At 46.6% G+C, this 24,869-nt stretch overlaps 1 protein-coding gene across 9 annotated transcripts; it reads right to left on the minus strand.

The window, feature by feature from the left end:
* Positions 1-233: 233 nt before the first annotated feature.
* On the minus strand, positions 234-24,186 carry CIDEA (cell death inducing DFFA like effector a). Of its 9 annotated transcripts, none has more exons than XM_070627465.1 (6): positions 23,933-24,186; positions 15,764-15,908; positions 14,805-14,951; positions 7,456-7,637; positions 4,702-4,827; positions 234-480 (listed from the first exon to the last, which is right to left on the minus strand). In XM_070627465.1, exons 1-6 carry the CDS (start codon positions 24,169-24,171, stop codon positions 447-449), a joined length of 873 nt encoding a protein of 290 aa, XP_070483566.1. In that variant the 5' UTR covers positions 24,172-24,186; the 3' UTR covers positions 234-446. The 9 variants fall into 9 exon arrangements, with proteins under 9 accessions (XP_070483566.1, XP_070483567.1, XP_070483569.1 ...); XM_070627466.1 differs by lacking the exon at positions 23,933-24,186 and adding an exon at positions 23,493-23,749 and having other exon boundaries at positions 235-480; XM_070627468.1 differs by lacking the exon at positions 23,933-24,186 and adding an exon at positions 23,756-23,868 and having other exon boundaries at positions 432-480.
* Between the last annotated feature and the right edge of the window lie 683 nt (positions 24,187-24,869).

The following is a 24,869-nucleotide window of genomic DNA, read 5'->3' on the forward strand; positions in this document are numbered from 1 at the left end:
CGGCCCTCCAAAGGTCACAGCCAGTGGGGATGGTGGGTGAGGCCTGGATGGGACCAGACCCCTGAAGGCCGAGGCGTGTGCTGCGCATCAGCCCCCAGAAGGCCTGGAGTGACCTCCTGGGGCGTGAGGGGAGGGGAGACCACGCAGCGGAAGGGACGCTTGAAATAAAAAGTAGTGCGCTGACAAACAGATTTAAAAAGCCACAGTTCTTTCAATGTTATGTATGTTTACCACACACACGAATGTTGGGGGGAAGCTCTCCTCCTTGCGCACCTAAATCTGTGGCCTGAGGCTTAAGCCTGCTCTGAGTTTGGGGACGGTCGTGCAGTGGAGGCCTGTAACCGCAGGTTTCCACCTTGGTCCTCTCTGAGGCTTCAGACGCGGGAGTCCCCCGGGGCTGCTCTTTTCTCAGGTGCCCCCAAGACACACCAGGTGTTTGCAATTGTTCATCTGAGCATGGTTCCAACTCCTTTGAGGAAACTAAGATAATTGTAGCAAGGAACAAGGGTCAAAAACGGGAAAGGTGAGGGCCCACCCGGTGGCGTAGTGGTTAAGTTCCCGTGCTCCGCTTCAGCAGCCCAGGGTTCGCTGGTTTGGATCCCGTTCATCAGGCCATGTTGTCGCAGGCGTCCCACGTATAAAGTAGGGGAAGATGGGCACGGATGTTAGCTCAGGGCCAGTCTTCCTGAGCAAAAAGAGGAGGATTGGCGGCAGATGCTAGCTCAGGGCTAATCTTCCTCAAAAAAACACAAAAAAACAAAAAGAAAGAGAAAGGTGGCAGACAGGAGAGGGGATGCTGCCCACAGTTTCCTTTGCATACAGTTTATCACAGAGGAGCAGGAGACAGGCGACCCCCTGAGTGGGAAGGGCACCCTCAGATGTGGGGGCAGAGCGCTCTCTGTGGCTCATTCTGGGGGGTGAGCATGCTGGGCCCAGCTTCCTGGAGAAAGGCCACATTCTCACAGGTCTGGGGCACTGAAGGAAAGCAACCCAGTAGCCCCAGGTGGGCCAGAGACAGGGTCAGGCCGTGGGTGATGTGCCCACCTTCCTTCTCTGAGCAGGAAGCAAAGCATATGTTTGCTGCACAGTGTGAGGAGAAAGAGGACTTTCCTTGAGGAAATGGATCCAAGATTTAGGATCCTATTCTGAAAAAACCTACAGCACTGCCATTGACTTGAGACCCAGAGGCCAGCCAGATAACAGACACACGCCTTCCCCAGGGACGGAAGGAGAGTAGAACCGTGTGAACTAAGAAGTGCCAGGCCGGCGCTGCGTCTGGCCTGCCTGTGTCTGGCAAAAGGAGAACACAGACGCGCCAAGAAAATCCGTCTGGGAATGGAATTCCTGGACCACCTCATTTTGATCCTAATTTTTCAGATGAAGAAAGAGACTTGGGACAGCAAAGTCTGTTCCCAGCAGGGTGATTTTAACCAGAGTCTGCCTTTCGCCGTGAGGTAATGGCTTTTAGAATCTTTCATTCTGATGCTCTCAGTTCATGCCAGGCCTGTACTCCGTCCCCTGCTCATGGCAGGGAGTACACCTGGTTATGAGGTGGAGACACAGCAGGACATGTGGGGGCGTGGAGCCAGCTGTGTAAGTACACTCACAAAGGGGGGCACACTAAGAAACAGAAATGGAAGGATCATGAACCCTGAGCTCATAGGAACGATTTGCTGTTTTCTAAATTGTGATTCTGGAAGTCAGTAAGTTGAGGGCACATAGAAAGACCCTGAGACCTTGAAAGGAACACATGCCCCCCCCAAGCAGATTCAGCTAGTGACTTAGTTATGAGTGACATCCCAAACCCTGCAGCACTTTCTCCGCAGAGTCCACACTTGGTGGAGCTGTGCTGAGCAGCCTGGGCCAGGAGCTGTGGGTGACGCCAGCCCGGCCCACTCCTGCTAACCATGGGGGCCGCGCCTGTCTCTGGGCTGGTGGGCTAAACGTGGGTTGTAGAGAAACTAAGATTAGAACAAGAAAGTGTCGTGTTTGCAATGCATGTTGCCTAATCCGAACCGGAGATGAGAGGGAGCTGCACCTGTTGGGACCCTCCCCATAAATGGAGCAGGTTTTAATTCTGTCAGTTTTCTCTGTGGAAAGTCTCATGAAGGGCCCTCTGAAGCCTGTGATGCTAGCAAAGTCGGCCTCCGTCGTTAGAGCCTGGGGGCCCTTCAAGCCTTCCCTGAGGGTCCTGCAGGGGCAGCTCTGTGCCGGGCCATCCCAGGAAGCCGTGCGCACACAGGGCCGGGGAAGGCTGCAGCGTGCTCAGAAACTCCCAAACTCTAAGTAGTCCTTCTTTTGAATTAATCTGCCTTCTGATGATGAGATGGCACTTCTATATTCTCCTTTTGCTTAATTTCCACCTTAAAAAAGGCCAGGGTGCCCTCTGGATACTGTGAGGAAAAGGACACACCAAGTGGGGGCGGCAGCTGAGTCAACGGGATCAGACTGTTCAGTGAAAATTCCTTTTTTGGAAGCCAGGCAGGCACTTTCCAGGACTGCGAATCCTTGGGAAGTGACGCAAGCCCACAGTCAGCGAGAGGCAGGGGCCAGTGCTCCTCGCAAGGTGCCGGAAAGCCAGGCTGGCTGGCCCCGGATCCCACGACCGATGCTAGCAGTTCTGGGGCCTCTCCCTCCATCTCCTTTGCTGGCAGCCTGGCCCGGCCCAGCCCGCGATGGGGAGGGCTCTCAGCAGAGCTCCTTATATAGGGAACATTCCACAAAAGAGGCTCCTGCAGGGCAGCACAGGGACTACGTCTGAGCAATCTCTGTGATAACGCCCTCCACCAGCGGCAGTGGCTTATTGTAGAAGGACAGCAGAAACAGAAGGAGGTGGGGGTGTTGCTGAAAGGACCTACTTTTTCACTGTGTTAAAAGGAGAGGCTGTGTTTTGAGGGATGCTGCTGTGGTCCCTTTACTCTGCCTCCAGCCTGCAGGGCGTTGGTTGCTGGCTGGCTTCTCCAAGTAGGCAGCTCAGAAACAGTGAGCCAGCACTGGCATGGACCCTGGTCACAGGGACCGCAGAAGTGGGCTCTGGACGGTGTTTGTGAAGGGAGGAGAAGTCTAGGCCCCCAGGGAAGGTTGGACAGTGGGCAGGAAGGAGCTTCAGGAACAGTGTGGGGCATTCTTTGCTTCTAGGGTCTCAGGACAACCCATGGCACCTTTTCTCTGTGCCTGAGCTGTCAGCGGGAAAGGAGAAAGGCCTCTGAGGCAACATTTCTTAACAGGAACATCACAAATCTGAATGGGGGTAGATTTGTCTCCTAGCATCTGTTCCCCCTTATTCTGGTAGCATCACCCCATTTCCTTGGGGAGCCATGTTCTCCCCACCCAACTTGTGTGGTTGGGGCTTATCCTTCCCTGTCTGCAGGACCAGGGGTGTGGCCCTGTGTCATGCCAGCTGCTGTGACTGCAGTGGCCAGAGGCCTTGTCCAGGGCGTCTCTCTGGGATGCAGCGCCAGGATTTCCTGCTGTAGGGGCTGACATGGCGCTTCCCTGTGAGGAGGGCCAGCCTGAAGGCGACACCAACTTAGAGGAAAGCAGGCCTCACAGGGAAGCACCAAGCAGGATGGAGATGACAAATGCAGAGACAGATTCCTGGCCACCTCCTTTGAGTGCCACCTGCAGCTAGAGCCACTGCTGCTCTCCTTGGCTGCCTCTTGGCTTATGCTGGCCTGAGTCAGAGTTTTTTGTGTTTTTTCTTTTTTGAGGAAGATTAGCCCTGAGCTAACATCTGCTGCCAATCCTCCTCTTTTTGCTGAGGAAGACTGTTGCTGAGCTAACATCCGTGCCCATCTTCCTCTACTTCATATGTGGTACGCCTGCCACAGCATGGCTTTACTAGCAGTGTGTAGGTCCACACCAGGGATCCGAACCAGTGAACCCCGGGCTGCCAAAGCAGAATGTGTGAACTTAACCACTGCGCCACTGGCTGGTCCCCTGAGTCAGAGTTCTGTCATTTGCACCCACGGGTCCTGACTGACAACACAGGTGACCTTAGGAAGTGAAGATGCGGTCCATTGGTGCCATGCATCAGGTCTGGGTTTCAAGAAGTTTTTCTGTTCGTTTTTTTTTAAGAAAAGGCTGAAAGTGCTGCTTGAAGACCTCCAAAAATTCAGGTCCTTAAGCTTTTGGGTCCCTTTGGGACCATTCAGGACCCACATTAAAAAAAAAACCCCACAGTGACATTTGACAGCTCTTTATTTCTGTGACACCAAGAACTAATAAAGACTTAAAAGCAATTATATCTGTTAGCAGAACATTTTTGGTTGAGTTTTGCTTCTATATGAAAGTTTTGTTCTTTTGGGAGATGAAAGAGACACAAGAAGTATTATGTGTATTAAAAGTAACTCTTGTGATTGGTTTATTGCAGGAGGCAAGGAGCCACCAAGGCCTAATGCATGTGCGCTGCTCCGGAGCCACCGAGACATTCCTGCTCTTTGGTCCCTTCCTCTCCCGGTGGAGGCTGGCACAGTTCCTCCCCTTCAGGGCATCTGCTGCATGGCCCCCATTTCATGTGCCATCAAGCGCCTTTTCTTTCACCTGGGTACCACTCCTGAGCAGAAATGCCCAGCAACCTACAAGTGCCTGCGGTTGAGAACATAAGCATATTCCAAATTCATCACTTGAGAGGGAAGGTTTGGGTCAAGAGCTGGCTGAGCCCCCTGCAGCGGGCAGCCCTATCCACACATGAACGCTCACCTGGAGCGTGACCTGGGAGAAGCCTGCTCTTCCGTGTCACCCAGCACTCGGAGCATGTATGTGCCCGTGTAGATGAGAAACTGTCCGGTCACCTGGGCAGCATGGGACAGGAACCGCAGCAGGCTCCTGCAACAGAGGGGACAAGGGCACGGGTCAGGCTTGGAGTCTGGGCCAGATGAGGAGCAGACCTTGTGAGAACTCTTCACAGCCCCCCCGCTCCCACTAAACATGTGCTCAGGGCAGGCAGTCCGCACCTTCGAAGGCTGGGCAGAGCCCCCTTCCCCTAGCCGCTTCCCCAAGCGGCCTGTTGTCCAGCAGCTGGAGCGCGGAGTCTGCAGACTGCGCACCCAAGAACAGTCTCCACGGCCTGCCCTTCCGCCGCTGGCGTGTTCTGTTGGCCTTGGGGGTGTGGGGCTTGTCGCTGAAGTCAGTCGAGTCAGCCGTGAAAGGGGTCAGGCGGCAGACAAGGCTCACAAAAACTGCAATCGTGATCCTATGACCTGGTTTGCTTAGGGCGGCTGGGATGTCTCAACGTGACACTCTTGTGGCATCTCAGTCCTAAGGCTGAGTCTGGCATTCATGCTATTTCAGACTAAAAAGTAGCTCTAACTCAAATTCTTATTCTCTATCAAATCCAAACCTATGGGGTTTTATTCCAGTTTTTAAGGCCCGTCACCTCATGAGGGCAGCTGAGCCTGGGGTCAGCTGTGCTAGTGGGGAGAGCCCCCGCTCTGGCGTCCCACTATGGGGCCCTGGCTGGTGGCGCCTTCGATTTGGGGGCCTTTGTGACTTCTGTGGCTGCTTGTGGTGCCATCAGTTCTATCAGATGGTAAGAATTAGCGACCAGAAGGCTAAATTTGCCTTTCAAGAAAGATTGCTGAGGTGGGATTTTGGGTGAGGTTTTCTTTCTTCATTATGTTTTTCTACGTTGTTGTAACTCTCCTGTCTCACTTTAAAAATCAAGCAATAAAGCTATTTTCTCCCATCTCCGCCAAAAGAGGAAGCTCTCCTGGGGGTCAAGATTTCCACACTAGCACCTGTTGTCTAGGAGTCAGCCCTTGACGGTTCCCAGTGGGTCATGGAGGCCACCCAGAAGCCACTGCCCAAGCCAGCCTTGTGCCAGGCCTGGAGACCCATCAGAGGAGAGCATTTCCAAAGCGTTCCCCACCTGGCCTACGCTCAGGGGAGGTCAGAGCCGTCCACACGGGGCCAGGGGAGAGCGCCAGCGCCCTCGGAGAAACAGGAGCCCTGCCCCGAGGGGCTGTGCGGAGAGCATTGGAAGGACAGCAGTTGCAAGCTTTTGAGACTAGCTTCGAAGCCCCTCTGCCACTGTCAGTCTCTATCCTTGCCCCCATCCCTCCACAGACAGTCAGCTCTGGAGAGGGTCAGTGACGACTTGACTGAAGGGCTCAAAGTAGGTGTATTCAGAGCCTGTGCAACCAGAAAGGACTAGGAGGCAACCTTCTCATTTTAGAGATGAGGAAACTGAGGCTCAGAGAAGTTAAGTAATCTGTTAAGGGTCACACAGCTGGTTGCTCAGAGGCAAGGCTGGGAGGGACTACAGGTGCCCCTCTCAAACCAGAGCTCGGTGGCAGGATGTCCGTTCCGGTTACACCCAGGGAATGTGTCTGGTGAACACACAGAATTTGTTCAAAGAGGTCTGGGGATCTGTCTTCTACAGGCTCCCCTGTGAGGCTGTGTTGCCAGCCTGACCCCAAGCTGTGGGATGATGGTGCCCTGGCAGTTTGTGGAGAAGGGAAATGCCAGTGCCACCTTACTGCTAGCTTCCAGGAGGCAGTAATATGGAAAATACATGCAAAAGAGCACTTCTCTAGGTCTGCGTGGCTGCTCTGTACAAAGCAGGCGAGGATCTCCATGGCTCTGGTTTTACCTGTCATTGCTTAGAATTAAGGTTTTAAGATGCACAGCTCTAGCTTTTGAAAGAAATTTGGTTCTTCTTTATATTTATTTATTTATTTTATTATTATTTTTGAGGAAGATTAGCCCTGAGCTAACATCTGCTGCCAATCCTCCTCTTTTTGCTGAGGAAGACTGGCCCTGAGCTAACATCTGTCAGCATCTTATTTATTTATTTAATTTTTTTTTTTGAGGACGATTAGCCCTGAGCTAACTGCTGCCAATCCTCCTCTTTTTTTCTGAGGAAGACTGGCCCTGAGCTCACATCGTGCCCATCTTCCTCTACATTATATTTGGGAGGCCTACCACAGCATGGCGTGCCAAGCGGTGCCATGTCCACACCCAGGATCCGAACCAGCAAACCCTGGGCCAACGAAGCGGAACTTAACTGCCGTGCCACCGGGCTGGCCCCTGTGCCCATCTTCCTCTACTTTATATGTGGGATGTCTGCCACAGCATGGCTTGACAAGCAGTCCGCGCCCAGGATCTGACTCAGCGAACCCCGGGCTGCTGAAGTGGATCGTGGGAACTTAACTGCTGCACCACCGGGCTGGCCCCTATATTTATTACTTAGTTTTTGTCTCATTATTATTTAACCGTCTTTGGAGAGAAAAATCTATTTTGGCTCAGGACTTTGTTTTCTGAAATAAGTCTGTGACACAAGAGTTAAACTACCATATGACCACATGAATTAGAGTGAACTGCAACACAACCAGTCAGGTCAGGACCTCCGTGAGGCTGGGCTCTGGGAACGCGGAGGAGCAAGCTGGGGACGGGCCACCTGGACCGTGCCTTGTGCAGTTTCCAGACCCCAAAATCGACCTCAAAGTCTGTTACCTCAGCAGGGCCTTGACCCCTGTACACCGGAAGTCGTAGGACACTGAGTACATCTCATACATGGTGGCCTTCACGTTGAGGCAGCCGATGACATCCTTGGGATTCAGCTTGTACAAGTCGAAGGTGACCCTCGCTATTCCCGATCTCTTTGGCTGCTGGCGAGCTGGGACATAGTTACTACCCTATAACAGTGAAGGGAGCAAGAGACGTTAGGAGCACCCCCAACTATGACATGCAAATTCTATAATTCTGGATTTATGCTAGTTTTGACTCTGTCAGTTTAAAATCTGTTAGTGACTAAGCTGCTGGTTATTTGAGGACTGTTTTTACCGGGCAATATGCTTATACTGCTACCCTGTCCAAACCCATGAGAAAGGGTCCTTCCTTAATCTCCTTTCAGTTTAGTGACTCAAGATGAGTGTCATTGAGTTTGGGGGCCTGGATTTCAGGGTCCAGGGTTCAATGAATGGTTGTGCTATTGACACGTGGTATTGAGGCACACTCACCTTAGTCACTTAGGGCGACCTCTGGTTACTTGATTGACATGGACAGTCGCATGACTATCCCACAGTCTACTGAAAGAGAGGCAGGCAGTACTATTTCCATTTTACAAGAGGCTCCTGGGCGGAAAGTTTCAGAATCCAGATTTATCTGATTCATCCCATGATTTCCCAATTTACTGGCATGATCTGCTCAGCTGCTTTGAAGGTATTTTAAATTTTATGCTTTTTATAATTGGTCTATAGTCTTTTTCTTCCAGTTAGAAAAATTATGAAGTATTTGATACATATAGGAGGATACATACAATATGTGTAAAAACAAGGAATCATAAGATGATGGGTGTAGCCACCACTCTACATAAAACAAAGTTTGCTTATTTTCGAATTATATATAAACGATTAAATGCAGAGGTTCTCAAAGTGCAGTCTGGAGACACCTGGGGGATCCTGAGACTCTTTCAGGGAACTGAGAGGTTGAAACTATTTTCATAATAAACACTAAGATGCATTTGCCTTTTTTGCTCTCATTCTTTCACAAGTAGGGGAGTTTTCCATTCTACACTTGGGAAACCTGCATAACTCAGTGAATCATGTTTCCCAAATGACCATTGGATGATGTTACAAATTGTCCCTGGGAAAAAGACCCATCCAAAGTGCAAGATGGACCAATGGATTCCATCCCAGCGGGGAGGCAGCCTTCACTGGAATGCCTTCAGATTCCACACTGCAGCCAGCCTTTATGAAACCACCACTTGTTGAGTTTTGGAGTAGTATCAAAGAAGGATATCCTCAATTTCCTGAGAAGATCATTAAAATACTGCTCCCTTTTCCAACTATTTATCTGTGCGAGGTCATATTTTCTTCACATACTTTCATCAAAACAATATATTACAAGAGATTGAATACAAAAGCAGATATGAGAATATAGCTATCTTCTATTTGGCTAGGCATTAAAGAAATTTGCAAAAATGTAAAACAATGTCACTCTTCACTAAATATTTTTGTTTTGGAAAATAGTTATTTTTCATAAAATTGTGTGATTTATGTTACCCTGTATTGTTATTATTTTTAATGAAGTAATATATATTTTTAAATTTCTCCATTTAAATTTCGAATATGGGAAATACCTGTATCTATAGCTTATAGTTTCTCAACCTTGGCACTATGACATTTGGGGCCATAGAATTCTTTATTGTGGGAGCCGTCTATGATATTCATTATAGACTATTTAGCAGCATCTCTGGTCTCTATCCACTAGATGCCAGTAGTACCCTCTGCCCCAGTTGTAACAACCACAAATGTCTTCAGACATTGCCAGATGTCCCCCAAGAGGCAAAATGGCCCCAGTTGAGAACCTCTGATCAACGGATATCTATAGATTCTATTGATATAATCCACATAGACAAAAGCTGTTAGGGGGTCCTCATTAATTTGGAAGAATGTAAAGGGGTCCTGAGATAAAAAGTTTGAGGCCCACTTTCTTAATGGATTATTCTTCAATGATTCCACTCAACACAGTTGATGAGATTTACACATGTGGAGGCCTGCAGTTGCACTTCACACATTCTCACAACTGAAGAGTATGCCATTCAGTGAATAGACAGCAGTGTATTTATTCATGTGTACATACATAGAAGTACATGGCTGGGTGCCCGTGCTGAGTGTATGTCTAGGAATGGAGTTGCTGGGTTGTAGCTGGTACTTCAATTCTATGGGATAAAGGCAAGTTGTTTTAAACAGCTGTTGGTGGGAGTGTAAGGGAGTTCATTGCTCCATATCTTAAAAATGGAAAACATTAAAAAGCCTAACAATACCAAATCTAATGGCTTAAAAGCGTATCATATTGTGGGTTTCACCTACATTTTCCTAGTTACCGGTGAAGTTGAGCATCTTTTCCTATGTTTTATTGTCCATTCTGCAGATGCCTGTTCCTATTTTTTGCCTATTTTTCTATTCAATTGTCTGTTGTTCCCATAATTGATTTGTGTGGTTCTTTAAATTTGCTGAATACTAATCCTTTGTTGGGTTATGTTGAAAACACCTTCTCCACAGTTGTGGCTTATTATTTTACTTCCTTTATAGTATTTTTTGATGAATGAATTTCTTAATGGAGTTGAATTTATCATTTGAAATAAATGGTTTGTGTGTTGTGTCTCGTTTTAAAACAGAACACTCTGATGATGCCAAATAGACGTGTATTAAATCTTCTCAGTCTCGTCTCCGCCTTCCTTCCCATTTTGCATCTCTGTCTCTTTGTGTTACATCCCAGGCACCGTCTTTACACGTATCTTCCAGGTCTTTCATTGCTATCGTCAGTCCTAGCTGAGTCTGCATTGACTTTAATTGCTGTATTTTTCACTTCCAGAAATTCTGTTTGATTCTTTCAAGTCTACCTAGTCCTTCTTGATTACCTCTTGGTCCTTCTTGCTTCGGATTACTTTTTATATTTCTTTGAATTTTTAAAATATATTTATTTTATACTCAGTATATGAGTCCAACATCTGATGTTGTTGCAGGCCTGACTTTGTTGTTTCTGCTTACGCTCAAATATAGTGCCTTGATTCACAAAACGTGACACAAATGGAACCATGTAGTACGCAGCCTTCCGCATCTGGCTTCTGTTACTTAGCATAATGCTTTTGAGATTCATCCAAATTGTCAAGTGTATCAATAGTTCATTCCATTTTTATTGCTGAGTAGGACTCAATTGCATGGCTGTACCACAAATTGCTTAGCCACTCACTAGTTTAGGTTGTTTCCAATTTTGGGAGATTATGAGTAAAGCTGCTGTAAATATTCATGTAGAAGTTTTCAAGTGGGCATACGTTTTTCTTTCTCATGGATAGATACCTAGTAATGGAATTGCTGGGTGTGGTAAGTGTTATGTTTAATATTATCAGAAACTGTAAATCTGTTTTTCCAAAGTGGATGTACCATGTTGCATCCCCAGCAGCGATGTATGCGGATTTCAGTTTCTCATCCTCACCAGCACTTGTTATTTTCAGTTTTTAAAAACTATTCTAATAATTGTATAGTATTACCACACTAAGGTTTTCATTTGATTTTCCTAATGACTAATGATGTTGAGCTTTCATGTCCTTATTTGCCATCTGTACATCTTTTGATATAATATCTGTTAAAATATTTCATCCATACTGTTTGTTTTCTTATTATTGATTGTGATAACTTCTTAAGTATTCTGGATACAAGTTCTTTGTCAGATACGTGTTTTGAAAATGTTTTCTCCCAGTCTGTGTTTTTAAATTTTCCTAACAGTGTCTTTCAAAGAGTAGACACTTTAAATTTTGATGAAGTCCAATTTATCATTTTTTTCTTTTTTGGTTTGTGCTTTTGAAGTCCTACAAAATTTTTGCCTAACTCAAGGTCACAAAGGTTTTCTATGTTTTCTTTTCTTTTCTTTTTAAAGATTGTGGCACCTGAGCTAACAACTGTTGCCAATCTTCCTTTTTTTTTCCTCTGCTTTTTTTCTCCCCAAATCCCCCCAGTACCTAGTTGTATATTTTAGCTGTGGGTCCTTCCAGTTGTGGCATGCAGATGCCGCCTCAGCATGGCCTGATGAGCAGTGCCATGTCCGTGCCCAGGATCCGAACCAGCAAAACCCTGGGACGCCAAAGTGGAGCATGCAAACTTAACCACTAGGCCATGGGGCTGGCCCCTCTATCTTTTTTTTTTTTTGAGGAAGATTAGCCCTGAGCCAACATCTGCTGCCAATCCTCCTCTTTTTGCTGAGGAAGACTGGCCCTGAGCTAACATCCATGCCCATCTTGCTCTACTTTTTTTTTATGTGGGATGCCTACCACAGCTTGGCTTGCCAAGCAGTGCCATGTCTGCACCCAGGATCCAAACTGGCAAACCCCGGGCGGCAGAAGTGGAATGTGCGAACTTAACCACTGCGCCATCTGGCCAGCTCTTTTTTTTTTTTAAGTTTTATATTTTAGGTTTTACATTTAAGTCTATGATTAATTTCAAATAAATGTTCATACATAGTGTAAGGTATGAGTTGTTCTTTTAAAAAGTTGTTTTATCTATTCTAGGTCCTTGGCATTTCTGTGAATTTCAGAAGCAGCTTGTCAATTTCCACACCAAAAAAGACTGCTGAAATTTTGATTGGGATTGGATTAAATCTATAGATCAATTTTGGAAGATCTGACATCTTAGCATTGAAAAGCCCAATCCATGAACATGGTATATCTCTGCATTTATTTAAGTTTTCTTTGATTTTTCTCATCAATGCTTTATAATTTTCAGCATACAAATCTTGCACATATTTTGTTAGATTTACCCCTAAGTATTTTCCGCTTTGATGCTATTATAAATGATGCTGGTTCTTTATTTCAATTTCTAATTGTTCATTGTTATAGAAATACATTGAGTTTGCATACTGACCTTGTATCCTACAGCCTTGCTAATCTCATTTATTAATTCTAGTAGCGTTTTTTTTTGTAGATTCTTTGGGTTTTCTACATAGACAATCATGTTTTCTGTGAATAGAGATACTTTTATTATTTCCTTTCCAATTCTTTATGTGTTTTATTTATTTTTGCCTTATTGCACTGACTAAATCCCTTAGTATGTTGTTGAATAGAAGTGGTAAGAAAGGACATCCTTGCCTTGTTACCAATTTTAGGGATAAAAATTCTTTCTTTCATTGTTAATTATTATATTAGTTATATGTCTTTTTGTAGATACACTTTATGAGGTTGTGGAAGTTCCCTTCTATTCCTATTTTACTGTTCTGACCATATGTAGTGTTGAATTTTGTCAAATGCTTTGTCTACATCTATTAAGATGATCAAATTTTTTTTGTTAGTTTGTTGATATGGTGAATTACATTGATTGATTTTTTTTTTTAAGATTTTATTTTATTTTCCTTTTTCTCCCCAAAGCCCCCTGGTACCTAGTTGTATATTTTTCGTTGTGGGTCCTTCTAGTTGTGGCATGTGGGACGCTGCCTCAGCGTGGTTTGATGAGCAGTGCCATGTCCGTGCCCAGGATTCGAACCAACAAAACACTGGGCCGCCTGCAGCGGAGCGCACGAACTTAACCACTCAGCCACGGGGCCAGCCCCTACATTGATTGATTTTTGAATGTTAAACCAGTCTTGCATTTCTGGGATAATTCCCACTTGGTTATGATTTATTATCATTTTTATATTTTGTTGGACTCAACTTGTGAATATTTCATTACATATTTTTATTCATAAAGAAAAAAATATATAGCGCCTTGAGTCCTTATGTTTTGTGGGGGTTTTTTCTGATATATTTTATTTTGTTTTAAAAAAATGTTCATGGTGACTCACAGAATTCATGAGCTACCAATGGGTCACACACATAATTTGAAAAACATTGATATAGAGACATTTTCCTCTGTTGTTTTGGTAGCTTGAGTATGTCCACTGGATGATCAAAGAAACTAGCTGACCTGCTAGAACGTTAGCTGGCATAGGAACTTTATTGAAGTAGTAGATATATATCTTAGATTTTCATTCCTGATACTTTTTGATGAGGAGAGTTTTTAAAAGTGCCAGTTATGGTCTGATCTACTGAGGATCCAATGAGTTTTCCATGGCTAGGTCAACTATCAGGTAGAAGCTGGTGATATATTTTTAGAACTTTCTTGGAATGCATCCTTGATCTCTAGTCCAGCATCATGAACCTCACGTCTTACCCATGGAGCGGTGGTTCAGGTTGCCCTCCATTCCCTAATATGTTTTGTGTCTTGATTGTGAACTCACATTTGTTAGAACTTTAAGAATGAAAACTCTCTGACCATTCAAAGCCTATTTGCTCCTTCTAGTTAAGTAGGGGCTACCAACCCTGGGTCACCAGGGCTGGAGCAAGGGACTAGTTGAATAAAGAGAATACAATGAGTAAATTCCTTCCACTGACGCTTCCTCCCAAGATCTCCATAAACTAAATTCTCAGCTTGGGTGTTTTTGGAATCAGCAGTCCCTGAAATCTCATGAGAGCAGCTTGTGGCCACAGATTCTCTTCTCTGCTTTATGTGGGCATCTCTTACCACTTTGTGTCAGCCTAAGACTTTGTCTCCTGTCTTCCCAGTATCCATCAAAACTGAAGCTTGTAGTCACTGAGGTCAGTAGATGCCCACAGGTGACATGCCCACAGGTGAGACACCCACAGGTGACATGCCCGTGGGTGAGACGCCCACGGGTGAGATGCCCACAGATGAGATGCCCACGGGTGACATGCCCACAGGTGACATGCCCACAGGTGAGTTGCCAGCTTCTGTGTTTGCTTTCCTCTCTGAGTTCTAGCCCTCTTAAAAATGTTGGCCTCTGAGGATTTCTCTTTTACGTGCCTAACTCACGTTTTAGTTTTAATATTTTGCTGTACATTTTGAGGTGTTTTATAGAGGGAGGGTTTCCTAAGATATAAAATCTATGATTTTCCCAGAAACAGAAACCTTTATTTTATCTCTTTACTTTTCTAAATCACTGTATTTACACACACTCACACATACACTCCCCTACTTAATGTCACTGGCTATGTTAGCTTGCCGGCCTCTAAGGACAGAGACAGTGATAGCTACCAGGTCATATCTGTACACTTTAACAGGATCTGTAGCTACTCACTGGTCAAAGCCTGTCCCCCAGAATTATTTGCTTTAAATGACATAGCCCAAGTGCACAGAGATGCTAAATTTCCTAGCAATACTTATAATAAACCCTTTGAGGGCAGTAAATCCAGTTATTAGGTGAATGCAAAGTATATATTTAGAAATTGGGCAAGTCAATACCAAAGTGGGGAATGCACTTTTATAGGTAAAAAGTCTACCCATAGCTGTTTGGATAACAGCGCTTTTGCTTACCGGTGTCCACTTCTGCCCTTTTTCCAAGATCATGAAATGTGTGTTGTCTCCTAAGGTTTGAAAGAACTCTTCCGTGTCCACCACGGTGCCGTCTTCCTCCAGCACCAAAGTGACCAGGCCGCTGGTGATCACGAGGGCGTCCAAGGTCTGGAGTGGCAGTGCATCAGAGACACGAAGAAAGTAAGAGAGTCCATTGGACCAATCAATGACATTGATTAAGACATGGTTTCAGAAGTGTTGGCTGATTTTGATCAATTTTTAATGGTAAAGGTATACCTTAATTGGTGTCCATGGCTCATTCTTTGCTTGGAAAAGACAAGTTAAAATTTTTAAGGGACCTATCTTCTTCAGCGATTTCAATGACATAAGGTAAATGATTACACTGAATAATATTTACAATTTCTGAAATCACCTACTTATTTTGACAAATAGAAAAGAATGATCTTGCACATATGATATCTATAGAGGCTGTGTCTCGAGTGGCATATTTGAACGTCCCTCTTGCTTTGGAGACACTGCGTGTTGGATACCAGTTCTTATTTCCATGGTGTCTTTGTCTGGGTTATGCCTCCACGAGAGTCTATGACTCTTTCTTATTTGGTGATCTACAACACTGTTTAGATTAGGGACTATTCTTCCCTGGCCTTTATAACGAAAAACAGATTTCCAAAGTCTCCTGCTTCCTTCCATTCTCCCCTGTCAAAGAAACAAAGCTACACTATCAATTGATGACTATTTTTAAGGTTTTGTCTCTGTACCTAAATATTTTATGGCACAGAGATGCAGTTTCCTTTCATTCTTTTGTTCTCCCTTTAGCCACTTAGAAGTGGCTCCCTTCAGACTCTCCAAGGCCAGGACACTGACATTTCCGTCTTGCATTGGCTCAGTTCCCAAGACCACGGCCCTGGGTGAGTGCAGGGGACCTTCTGTGAGCTGTTGGAGGAGGCCGCTCATGGTACCTTACTGAGGAGCTCCTTCAGGTTGCTCGCCATCACCCCTCGCCGGCTGCTTCTGTCATGGTTGGAGACCCGGAAAGGGCGAGCTGAATGCATCAGGGGAGTTAGTAGGACTTTCCTAGTCTGTGATCCCATAAACGTCAGGGGCCTGGAAATGGATGAGAAAAGTAGAAAATATCTTTGACATTACTTTTTAAAAAGTCTTTAAAAAGAGGTTGAAGTACATAAAAATAAAATGATTTTAATATTTGCACCTAAAAGAAAGAAATTCAATGGTTGAAGATTGTTAAAAGTTATATCTATATAGGCCCCAATATGCAAAGAACAACCAAATAATGCATCAAATTAAAAAACACAACCATAGAGGCCGGCCCTGTGGCCAAGCGGTTAAGTTCGTGTTTTCTGCTTTGGTGGCCCAGGGTTTCGCTGGTTCGAATCCTGGGCACGGACATGGCATCACTCATCAGGCCATGCTGAGGTGGCATCCTACATGCCACAACTAGAAGGACCACAACTAAAAATACACAACTATGTACCAGGGGGCTTTGGGGAGAAAAAGAAAAAATAAAATCTTAAAAAACAAACAAAAAACACAACCATCATTACACCTATTTTACCAGAACTTTCCAAGTCCTTGCAGTAATTATTTGAGAAAGAATAGTAAGGGCAACAAATTCAAAAAAGAAATAAGAACTATATTCTGCAAACAGGGGTTTTAGAGCCGAAAAATCTAAGAAAATGATTTTTAGAGACCAGGGCATAGCTAAACAGAGTTAAAGAATTAGGCACACACACAAATACTTACATATTTGTATAGTAAAACTAAGCCAGAAATTTAAAAGCCAAATATTGGTCACTATAGCAATAAAGCAAGTTTTTAAATTAACAGGAGAAACAAGGAACAACAGAACCCTCTAGTAACTGTGGCTAGAATAGCGAGAAGGAAAACAACTTTAGGCCTCATGTCACATGACACTGTGGAGTAAGTTCCACATGTACCAAAGAATTAATTCAAAAATTCACTAAAAATAGAACTAACATAGGAAAAGAAAAAAACTAGCAAAATCAGGGGCCGGTCCAGTGGCGCAGCAGTAGAGTGCGCAGGTTCCACTTTGGCGGCCCGGGGTTCACCAGTTCAGATCCCGGGTGCGGACATGGCACCGCTTGGCACGCCATGCTGTGGCAGGTGTCCCACATGTAAAGTAGAGGAAGATGGGCATGGATGTTGGCTCAGGGCCAGTCTTCCTCAAAAGAGGAGGACTGGTGGCAGATGTTAGTTCAGGACTAATCTTCCTCAAAACAAACAAACAACAAAAAAACCTGTAGCAAAATCAAATAAAGACAATTTTCTCAGGAAAAAAATCCCCAATCCTTGATTATTAAGCTTTAGTTACCTACCATCTACAAAAAAGTGACAAAGTGGGGGATAAATGAGAAACAGCTGCTAAGAAGCTTACTACTTTAGTAATTTAACAAGTGCATAATTTACTTTAAATACTAACTCAGTCCTCAGAAAACCCTGTGATATAGCCCTCTCTTCTCAACTGACGATGAGGAAACTCAGCCCTGCTCTTCGCCTCCCGAGGGTGATCAAGGCGCCTCTAGATCTAGTTACATTAAGTAACTAAAGAGAAATAAAAGTTTGCATGTTAGTAAACACAAGGAGGTTCTGATAGAGATTAAAGAAGCTTGAAACCACCTTTGACACACGACCACGTGCCTTTAAACCAACACGCAAGACGTTATTTAAAAATAACTCCATGAGGGGAAACAGACGTGCCTTGCTGGTGACACTAGAAGGTGGCTCAGTCTCTGTGGAGACAAGTCTAGCAACGTGCAAAGAGCTCTCCCCCAGGACTGTGGGCTTTTTAATATTTAGGAATGTATCCATAAAGAGACTATTCAAAAGAATATGAATAGAAATTTGCAATGTTTCAGGCAGATCTTGCTTCAGGCGGGCGCTGTGATAAGTGACATGGGACCTTATTTAATCCCCACAGCCCCAGGGACCTGCACCTGGAGCTACACTGTCCCCATGCCCAGAAGAGCGCCCATCTATTTCAGGTGCTCAGATAGCTATTGACTATTTGGGTAAATGCTTACATAGCAACATTCAGGAGCATGAAACAAAGGGATTTTTAGGACAACCTTGTAGAAAATAAAAAGGGAGGCCAGCACTGCTGTCTGACACTATAACAGTTTATCGAGATTAGCCCTGTGAAGGCTGCAATTCTAGCGAATACCTGTACTGTTTGTGAATGCCTATCCCCTATGATTTGGCACTTTATTTTATAGATATACATATATATTACATATGTATACAATACATACAATATATAATTACATATGTATATAATATATACATATACAAAAATATATACTTGTACATACAATACATGCATATATATACATACACATATTGTCATTTATTTATCTATGCTTTATTTTCCCAATGAGATTGGAATTTCCCTATTGACAAAGGCTTCTTGGTTGTATCTCTCATAATGCTTAACTTGGTGCCAGGCATATAAGTTTTAAATAGTATGTTATCTAACTTGAAGCTCTAAAATGGACATAAGTGAAAATTCAATGACTTACCAAGTAATTTGCTATATGAAACACTGATATAGCTCAATAAAAAAAGAAAAACTGATAGCACATTAATGAACTGGCTCTCAAAAATTGTCAGGCTAAGTCCATGCTGTCAGCATGATAAGCCAGGTTCAGGAGGGTCTCCATAACAGTGACTGTCTCTGTCTTATTCCTATGGCTCGCCAGCAAATTGGCATTCTGGAACGAGACCTCGATTGTTAGCAAGCATTCGCTCTGACTCGTAGCCAGCCAGCATCACATTAGTGCCTGTCACTGCTTGCATTCAAGCACTTGCTATGACCAGTAACATGCTGGCTCTTTAAATATATTAAATAAGTATCGTGACAACCTTACAAGGAAAGTGTTACCTCATTTCTCAGAAGACTGAGGCTCAGAGTGGTTTCTCAAGGTCATCCAGTTAATAAGGAAAGAAGGTGGGACATAATCTTTCTGAACTTCAAGTCCCAAGCAAGAAACCTCAGCCCCGAGCACTGTGAGGAGGAGCTGCTCCATGGCCGAAAGGACAGCAGTGCGCTCAGTTCCCACTCTCAGCAACTTTCCCTCTCCGGCTGCCAGATCCACTGCACAATCTGGGGCATCTGCAAGGGGACTTGCCTGGTCAGCGGTCCCTCACGCAGGCTCCCCTTCAGACTGAGGAGAGACCCACTGAGTAAATCCTAGCCTTGAACCAACATGGCAGTGGGACTGGCATCCTGCCTCTGGACCTTCGCCCTGATTCCAGCGAGTTACACCAGGTTCCAGGTTGCACAACACGATGAGCAAGATGCCCACATTCTGCTGAGCTGATGCTGCAGGGAACTCACTCACAGTCTCATCCCTGGTGACCTGGGGGACAGGCAATGAGGATTACCCATATTATGCTGTACATTTAGAACCTAGCTTTGTCCTCAACCTAATCTAGCATCTGAAACAAACTCGCTGGTGAAGTCTCTATGCTCCGAGTTCCACTCTATGCCAAACACTGTGCACATTAGCACGTTACCTAATAACTCTACAGAACAAAGATTACAGATAAGTAAAGCTGAGGCTCCAGGGACATTAAGAAATTAAGAAGTCCAAAATTAGCAAGTGGGTTTGAATCCAGCTCCTACTTTCGCAGCGCAACGCCTGCCCTACCAGATGAAAACCCTGGTATGGTACAGGGGGGCCCTGGACCCTCACCAGTAAGAGCCTTTCTTCTCCCACAAAGCAGGAAGTCATTGCTGTTGCACAGGAGGCCTTCTAGAGTCTACGCTCACCGAGGCCAGGGTCTGTGCGTACATTTTTTACTTCCGCACTGCACCTAGCCCACTGTCGGCACGTGATCTATTTACTGAGCAAGAGAGAGGCTACGACAACATCAAGAAACGGGAGAACAAAGTTCCTGTCTTGGAATCTGAGGTCTAGGCCCTAGTGGCCAATGGCACACCCTGAGGGCATGAAGAGCTTTAACCCAGTTGCTTATGATCCTGTCTCCTCATTGGACGCCAACGCTCACGCCTTAGTAAGCACCAGCGCTCCAGTGACCCAGCACAGTTGACTATACAAAGTTCACATTGTCTTCACTTCTGACAGGATGAGACCTGGCAGTCATTTCTGGTCTTCCCCTTCACACTGCCCTCCAGATAGCCATCCTTGATAAAAAAAGGACGTATAGCCTATCGTTTTTCCTACCCGTTAAGTTTCCTCACTAAGGACTCTGTGAGGAGAAAAGGCTTATGGAGCACACATAAAAAAATCCTTGAAGACATGAAAATTAAATTCTGCCATTCTTTCCAAGGAACAGGATGAGTGATTTGATGTGCCAAATTATATAAAATCAAGACTATCTTATAGATAATATAAAAAAGGATTAAACACAATTTTATGTACATTAAACCTATTCAACAAATGCTACATGAGTACTTACTCTGCTTCAGCTAAACGGACAGTAGGGTTAACTAGCCAGAGAAATGAACAAAGCAACATCTTAATCCACTCACTTCTGGTCCTCTAAGTAGGATAATTTATGTCATGGGCCTCTAGCACGAAGCCTAAAATGTGTTGCTATTCTCCCCTCGATATTTTAATACAGCAAAGCTGAAACTGGAGCCCTGGGAAGGCTCGGAACTCTGCTTTTAGATCCACCACTTGTTAACGGCCCTCTAATCCTGGGAAACTGCAGACAGTCATATGAAGCAGGAAGGGAAATAGCTCACTAAAAGGAAAAAAAACAAGGAAACAGGTCGTTTAAGGAAATAGACTGTTTCGGGGAAATCAAGACGATAAGAGAAGTCAGACTTCATAGAATATTCTTGAAAATTGTGAAGGAGCATATCTCCCAGAAGTGAGGGAAACAGAGAAGTCTTTGTATTTTTCCCTGAGGGAACCAAGGAGTCCTCAGCTTATGAAAGTGTGTGAAATAAAGCAAGAAGACACAGACTGACAGCACATGTGAGTTTGACTCTGGTAAAACCAAGCTGACCACCACAGATCACGCACGAGCATCTTCACATGCCACCCCATGGACTGATGTTTATTCTGAAAGGGCTGGAGGAGAAAAGCAGGCCCAGTAAGAGGCCTTGGCCAGAGAGAAGCATTTTGGTGTCAGTGTTGAGGAGGTAGCTCTCTAAGGCTGTGTAAGAGAATTGCCCCGGGAATATTCGGAGTGAAATGATGACAGAGGGAGCCCCACATTTCATCATTAGGTGGAAAAGGAGGAACCCACATGAAGTAATAAAGCACAGACAGGAGTAGGATACAAGTCAACCAGCACTAGGCCAAAGCCAAGAGTGACAATGAAAATGCTGCGAAGGGAAGTGGTGATGGCAAACATGGGAACACAGAGAAATAAGATGGCTTATAGTATCCGTCAGCCCCAGCTGGGTCTCTGTGAGCTGCAAGGACATGTCAGAGTTGGTGCGGTCTCACCCAGCGGCAGGAGGTGGAGGAGTGTCTGTGGCCTGGAGAGGCTCCCTGCTCCCTAGCAGCGCTGGGCGCCCGGTTACAGGCAACACACCTAGGTCAGGACACGTCTGCCCCATGGAGGAGCCGGCCTGACAGGGACTATGGCCTGTGGTCTGGGCATTGATCAACCTGTCAAAATGCTTGGCCTCATCAGTGTATTAAATATATGACCATGAAGTCTTTGAACACTTTGCGATGTTATTATTATTTTTTTTAGAAAGATTAGCCCTGAGCTAACTACTGCCAGTCCTCCTCTTTTTGCTGAGGAAGCCTGGCCCTGAGCTAACATCGTGCCCATCTTCCTCTACTTTATATGTGGGATGCCTACCACAGCATGGTGTGCCAAGCGGTGCCATGTCTGCACCCGGGATCCGGGCTGGCGAACCCCGGGCCGGCGAGAAGCGGAGCATGCGAACTTACCTGCTGAGCCACCGGGCCGGCCCCTGCAATGTTATTAAAATAAGAGTTTAGACGCACGAAGGAGTAAGTACCAGTAACCTGGGAGATTTACTTGTAGAAAACTCAGTTTCTTGCTTATGTCACTAATAAGACTGGTAAAATCTGTACTGAAACGGCAGCTATTCAAAACCGAGAGTTCCCTGTTCGAGGAAAGAAAAGATGTACTCAGCAGCTACAAAAGCAGCTATTTTGCACAAAGTATAATATATATCAGCTTCATAGCAACTTCAAGGTTGGCAGGAATGTTATCACCGACAGGACACAAAGACAGAGTAGGTTTTGTCTCTAACAACACACATTCGTGTGGACACCATTGGTGTCCACAGCTGTGCTAAGAGACCTCAAGCTGCTTTCATTGATGACTAAGGCCCAGAGTGGTTACAGACGATTAACGAACTAATGACTGGATTAAGATTTTATAGTTGCTTACAATTTCTATGCCATCATACGGTGCCACACTTGACGCAGTGGGAACCTCACACAGATACACTTTGAATGTTGGTGTACTGTAGCAGGAGTCAGGTGCAAGGCAGGGTCAGCCTTAATTCTGCGGGCATTGCCACTTCCTCCTGCTCCAGGCAATACCAGTGAGGAATTAGCGCCCTCTTTCTTACCCGTCCTTAAAACTCGGCTCACCAACCGCTCAGTGCTCCAGAGGAAGTTGGAGAATGGGCGTTTGTATATTAATGGGAGAAAAGTTTGGAGGATGTGCTCCAAAGAGTTGTTACCCTCTGGGAGTGGACTTGCGGAGTGAGTGGAACTGGAAGGAGAGGAAGAAAAACAGGAAAGAAACCAAGGGGCTTACTTTTAGGCTTAAGCCACCTTAGTGAAGACGCGCGAAACAAATCTGTTTCTCGTCTTCCCTGGCTCCCACAGCCCGACTTCCATTTCTTGTTTTTGTTTGTTTTTAAAGAAAAAGCCAGTGCTGTCCAGACAAATCATCTTTACATTTGGCTGCTATTTTTCTAACCTTGAGTACCGCACACCCAGGTTCAGCCCTTATAGATCACACTAGTTTCCCCTTCCTACCCCACGCCTAGACCCCCTGGGTACAAATGGGATCTGTCGCCCCTGAAAACCTGCGTATTAAAGTACTGAAAGCCTTCTCCATTCTTTTCGAAGCACTTTGAAGATCTTCAGAAAAATATGACCCCTCCCTTAAATCTATTAAGTTACTGCCACACAATATCTTTAGGACTTTACCGATAAGGATTGGTTTCGGTATGTCAGGATGTGAAGATGAACCCAAGAGCGGGAAAAGGTGATGCGGTGTTTTCAATCACGCAGTAGGCGGAACGGGGCAAAGAGGTGGCTGGTCCCTTCCTGGGCAGCGTCACCGCCTTTGGATGCGGCGAGAGCGGGGAGCGCTCCCCCCCTCCCCAATTCCCCTTACAAATCTGGGTGGGCTCAGCGAGCAGGGGTCAGGTGCTCAAGGCCCGAGGCGCGCCCCAGGTCAACCCACCATTCCCTTGGAGCCCAGAGCCCGCGCTCGCCCTGAGGAGTAAGCTTGGGGCATTCCAAGGCCTCTGAGCGTCCCCACGGGCGCCCTTCTCCTCGCCCCAGCTACCATCGCGAATCCGAGGTCCCGGAGAAGCCCTGTCCCTGCGTACCGTGGAGGCGTTGCCCAGGGTTCCCAGGACGCAGCCCTTATCTGCACCGGCGGCTGCGGCAGCGGCAAGAGATTCGACCACTCCCGCACTCACCACTGTCACCTGTTCCTTGGACGCCCACGCACCTCCCGAGCGCCACCCCTGACCCTTGCGGACAGCTGGAGGAGAGGGAGGAGACGCGCGGCGGGTTCGGGCTCTGTCCGCCGGCGCTAGTCCGCTGGGTGGGCACCAGACTGGCGGCTGCGTGCGTGCGCTGGGACCCGGGCGCGGGGCGCAGGGGGATGCGGAGCTCAGGGAGATGCGGGGCGCCGGGGGAGGCGGAGCGCGGGGGACCTGGGGCGCGCGGAGGCGCAGGCATGGCCCGGAGCCCGGCTAGCGTGCCACTCGCCTGATGAGGGCTCCGGCGCAGTCCCGGGCGGTCTCCATCGCGCGGGTGTAGCTCTCAGGCGCGGCCTCTCCCCGCCCGCGCCGCCTCTTAAAGCGCTGCCGCCCGCCCCGCCCTGCCCCGCCCTGCCCCGCCGGGTGCAGCCAACCCGATCGCGGCCTGACCGCGCGGTGCCAGGACCTTGGCAATGCGCTCGCCGCTGCCAAAGGTCGCGGCTTCGCGTTGTGGGTGCGTGACCCGGTCCACGCCCTTCGGGCCCCGCGAGCGGAGCGGCTCTCCGAGACCGCTGCAGAGAACGGTGCCCACGACCCTCGAACCCCAGCTGCTCCGCAGGTCCCGTGATGGTCGCCTGTCAGCCTGTTTGCCTCGCACGTCCTGGAGGTTGAGGCAGTTGGCGACATCACCAAGCCCGGCGGCATGGCCTTGGTTGTGGAAAGGCGGATGTGTTGTTTTTAAACGCAGGCCACAGATGGGAGAGTGAGGCGCAGGATGTGCGCATCAGTGACCCCCAGGGCCGCGCGCAGCCCGCCCCGGGGCTGGAGCCCTTGACGCCCTGCTCCAAGCTCGGCGAGCTGGCTGGCTCCTGTAGAGGAGACGAATGGCCGCAGACACCCGCACACGCGGTCCTTCAGGCTCTCCGAGGCCCCTAGGCTTCCTTCACGTTAGGCTGCTTCACAGCGGCACCACGGGCATTTGGGGCAGTAAGAGGGACATTCAGAATGGAGGGCTAAAGGAACCGTTGGACTTCACTGCCAATCTTTTAGCTCTAGGTCAGGAACTTTCTCAGAGTAAGGAAGGCAAGAGAAAAACCGAGCCAGGACTGCGGAGGGTTCCATTCACATCCTCCTTGCATAGATGTCCACGATGCAGGATGCAGCCGGGCCTTGTTTAGACCTCGGAAGGGGGCGGCAAGGGGAGCTTGTCAGGGATTTGACAGAGCTCTTAATTACAAAATCGAAGCGGAAGTCTCTTGAGCAAGTTACAGTGGAACAGTCTCTTAATTCCAGCCCTTTTGAAGGTGTAAACTTTCTGGGATAGAGATTTGCTAGTGCATACGCCACCGCACGTGGTCAAATGATTGCTCCTGTAAATTCTCAGTAACTGCTGACTGCCCTCC

The sequence above is a fragment of the Equus przewalskii genome, chromosome 7, assembly GCF_037783145.1.
Source record: "Equus przewalskii isolate Varuska chromosome 7, EquPr2, whole genome shotgun sequence".
Lineage (NCBI taxonomy): Eukaryota > Metazoa > Chordata > Mammalia > Perissodactyla > Equidae > Equus > Equus przewalskii.

What these genes read in the sequence shown, in the direction of transcription:
- CIDEA (XM_070627465.1), bottom strand. Translation starts at nt 24,171, where the DNA reads ATGCCGCCGGGCTTGGTGATGTCGCCAACTGCCTCAACCTCCAGGACG. An exon ending in AAGGGCAGAAGTGGACACCG is followed by an intron (nt 7,638 to 14,804) that starts GTAAGCAAAAGC and finishes TCACTGTTATAG; the next exon opens with GGTAGTAACTATGTCCCAGC. An exon ending in GGGGTCAAGGCCCTGCTGAG is followed by an intron (nt 4,828 to 7,455) that starts GTAACAGACTTT and finishes CCTCTGTTGCAG; the next exon opens with GAGCCTGCTGCGGTTCCTGT.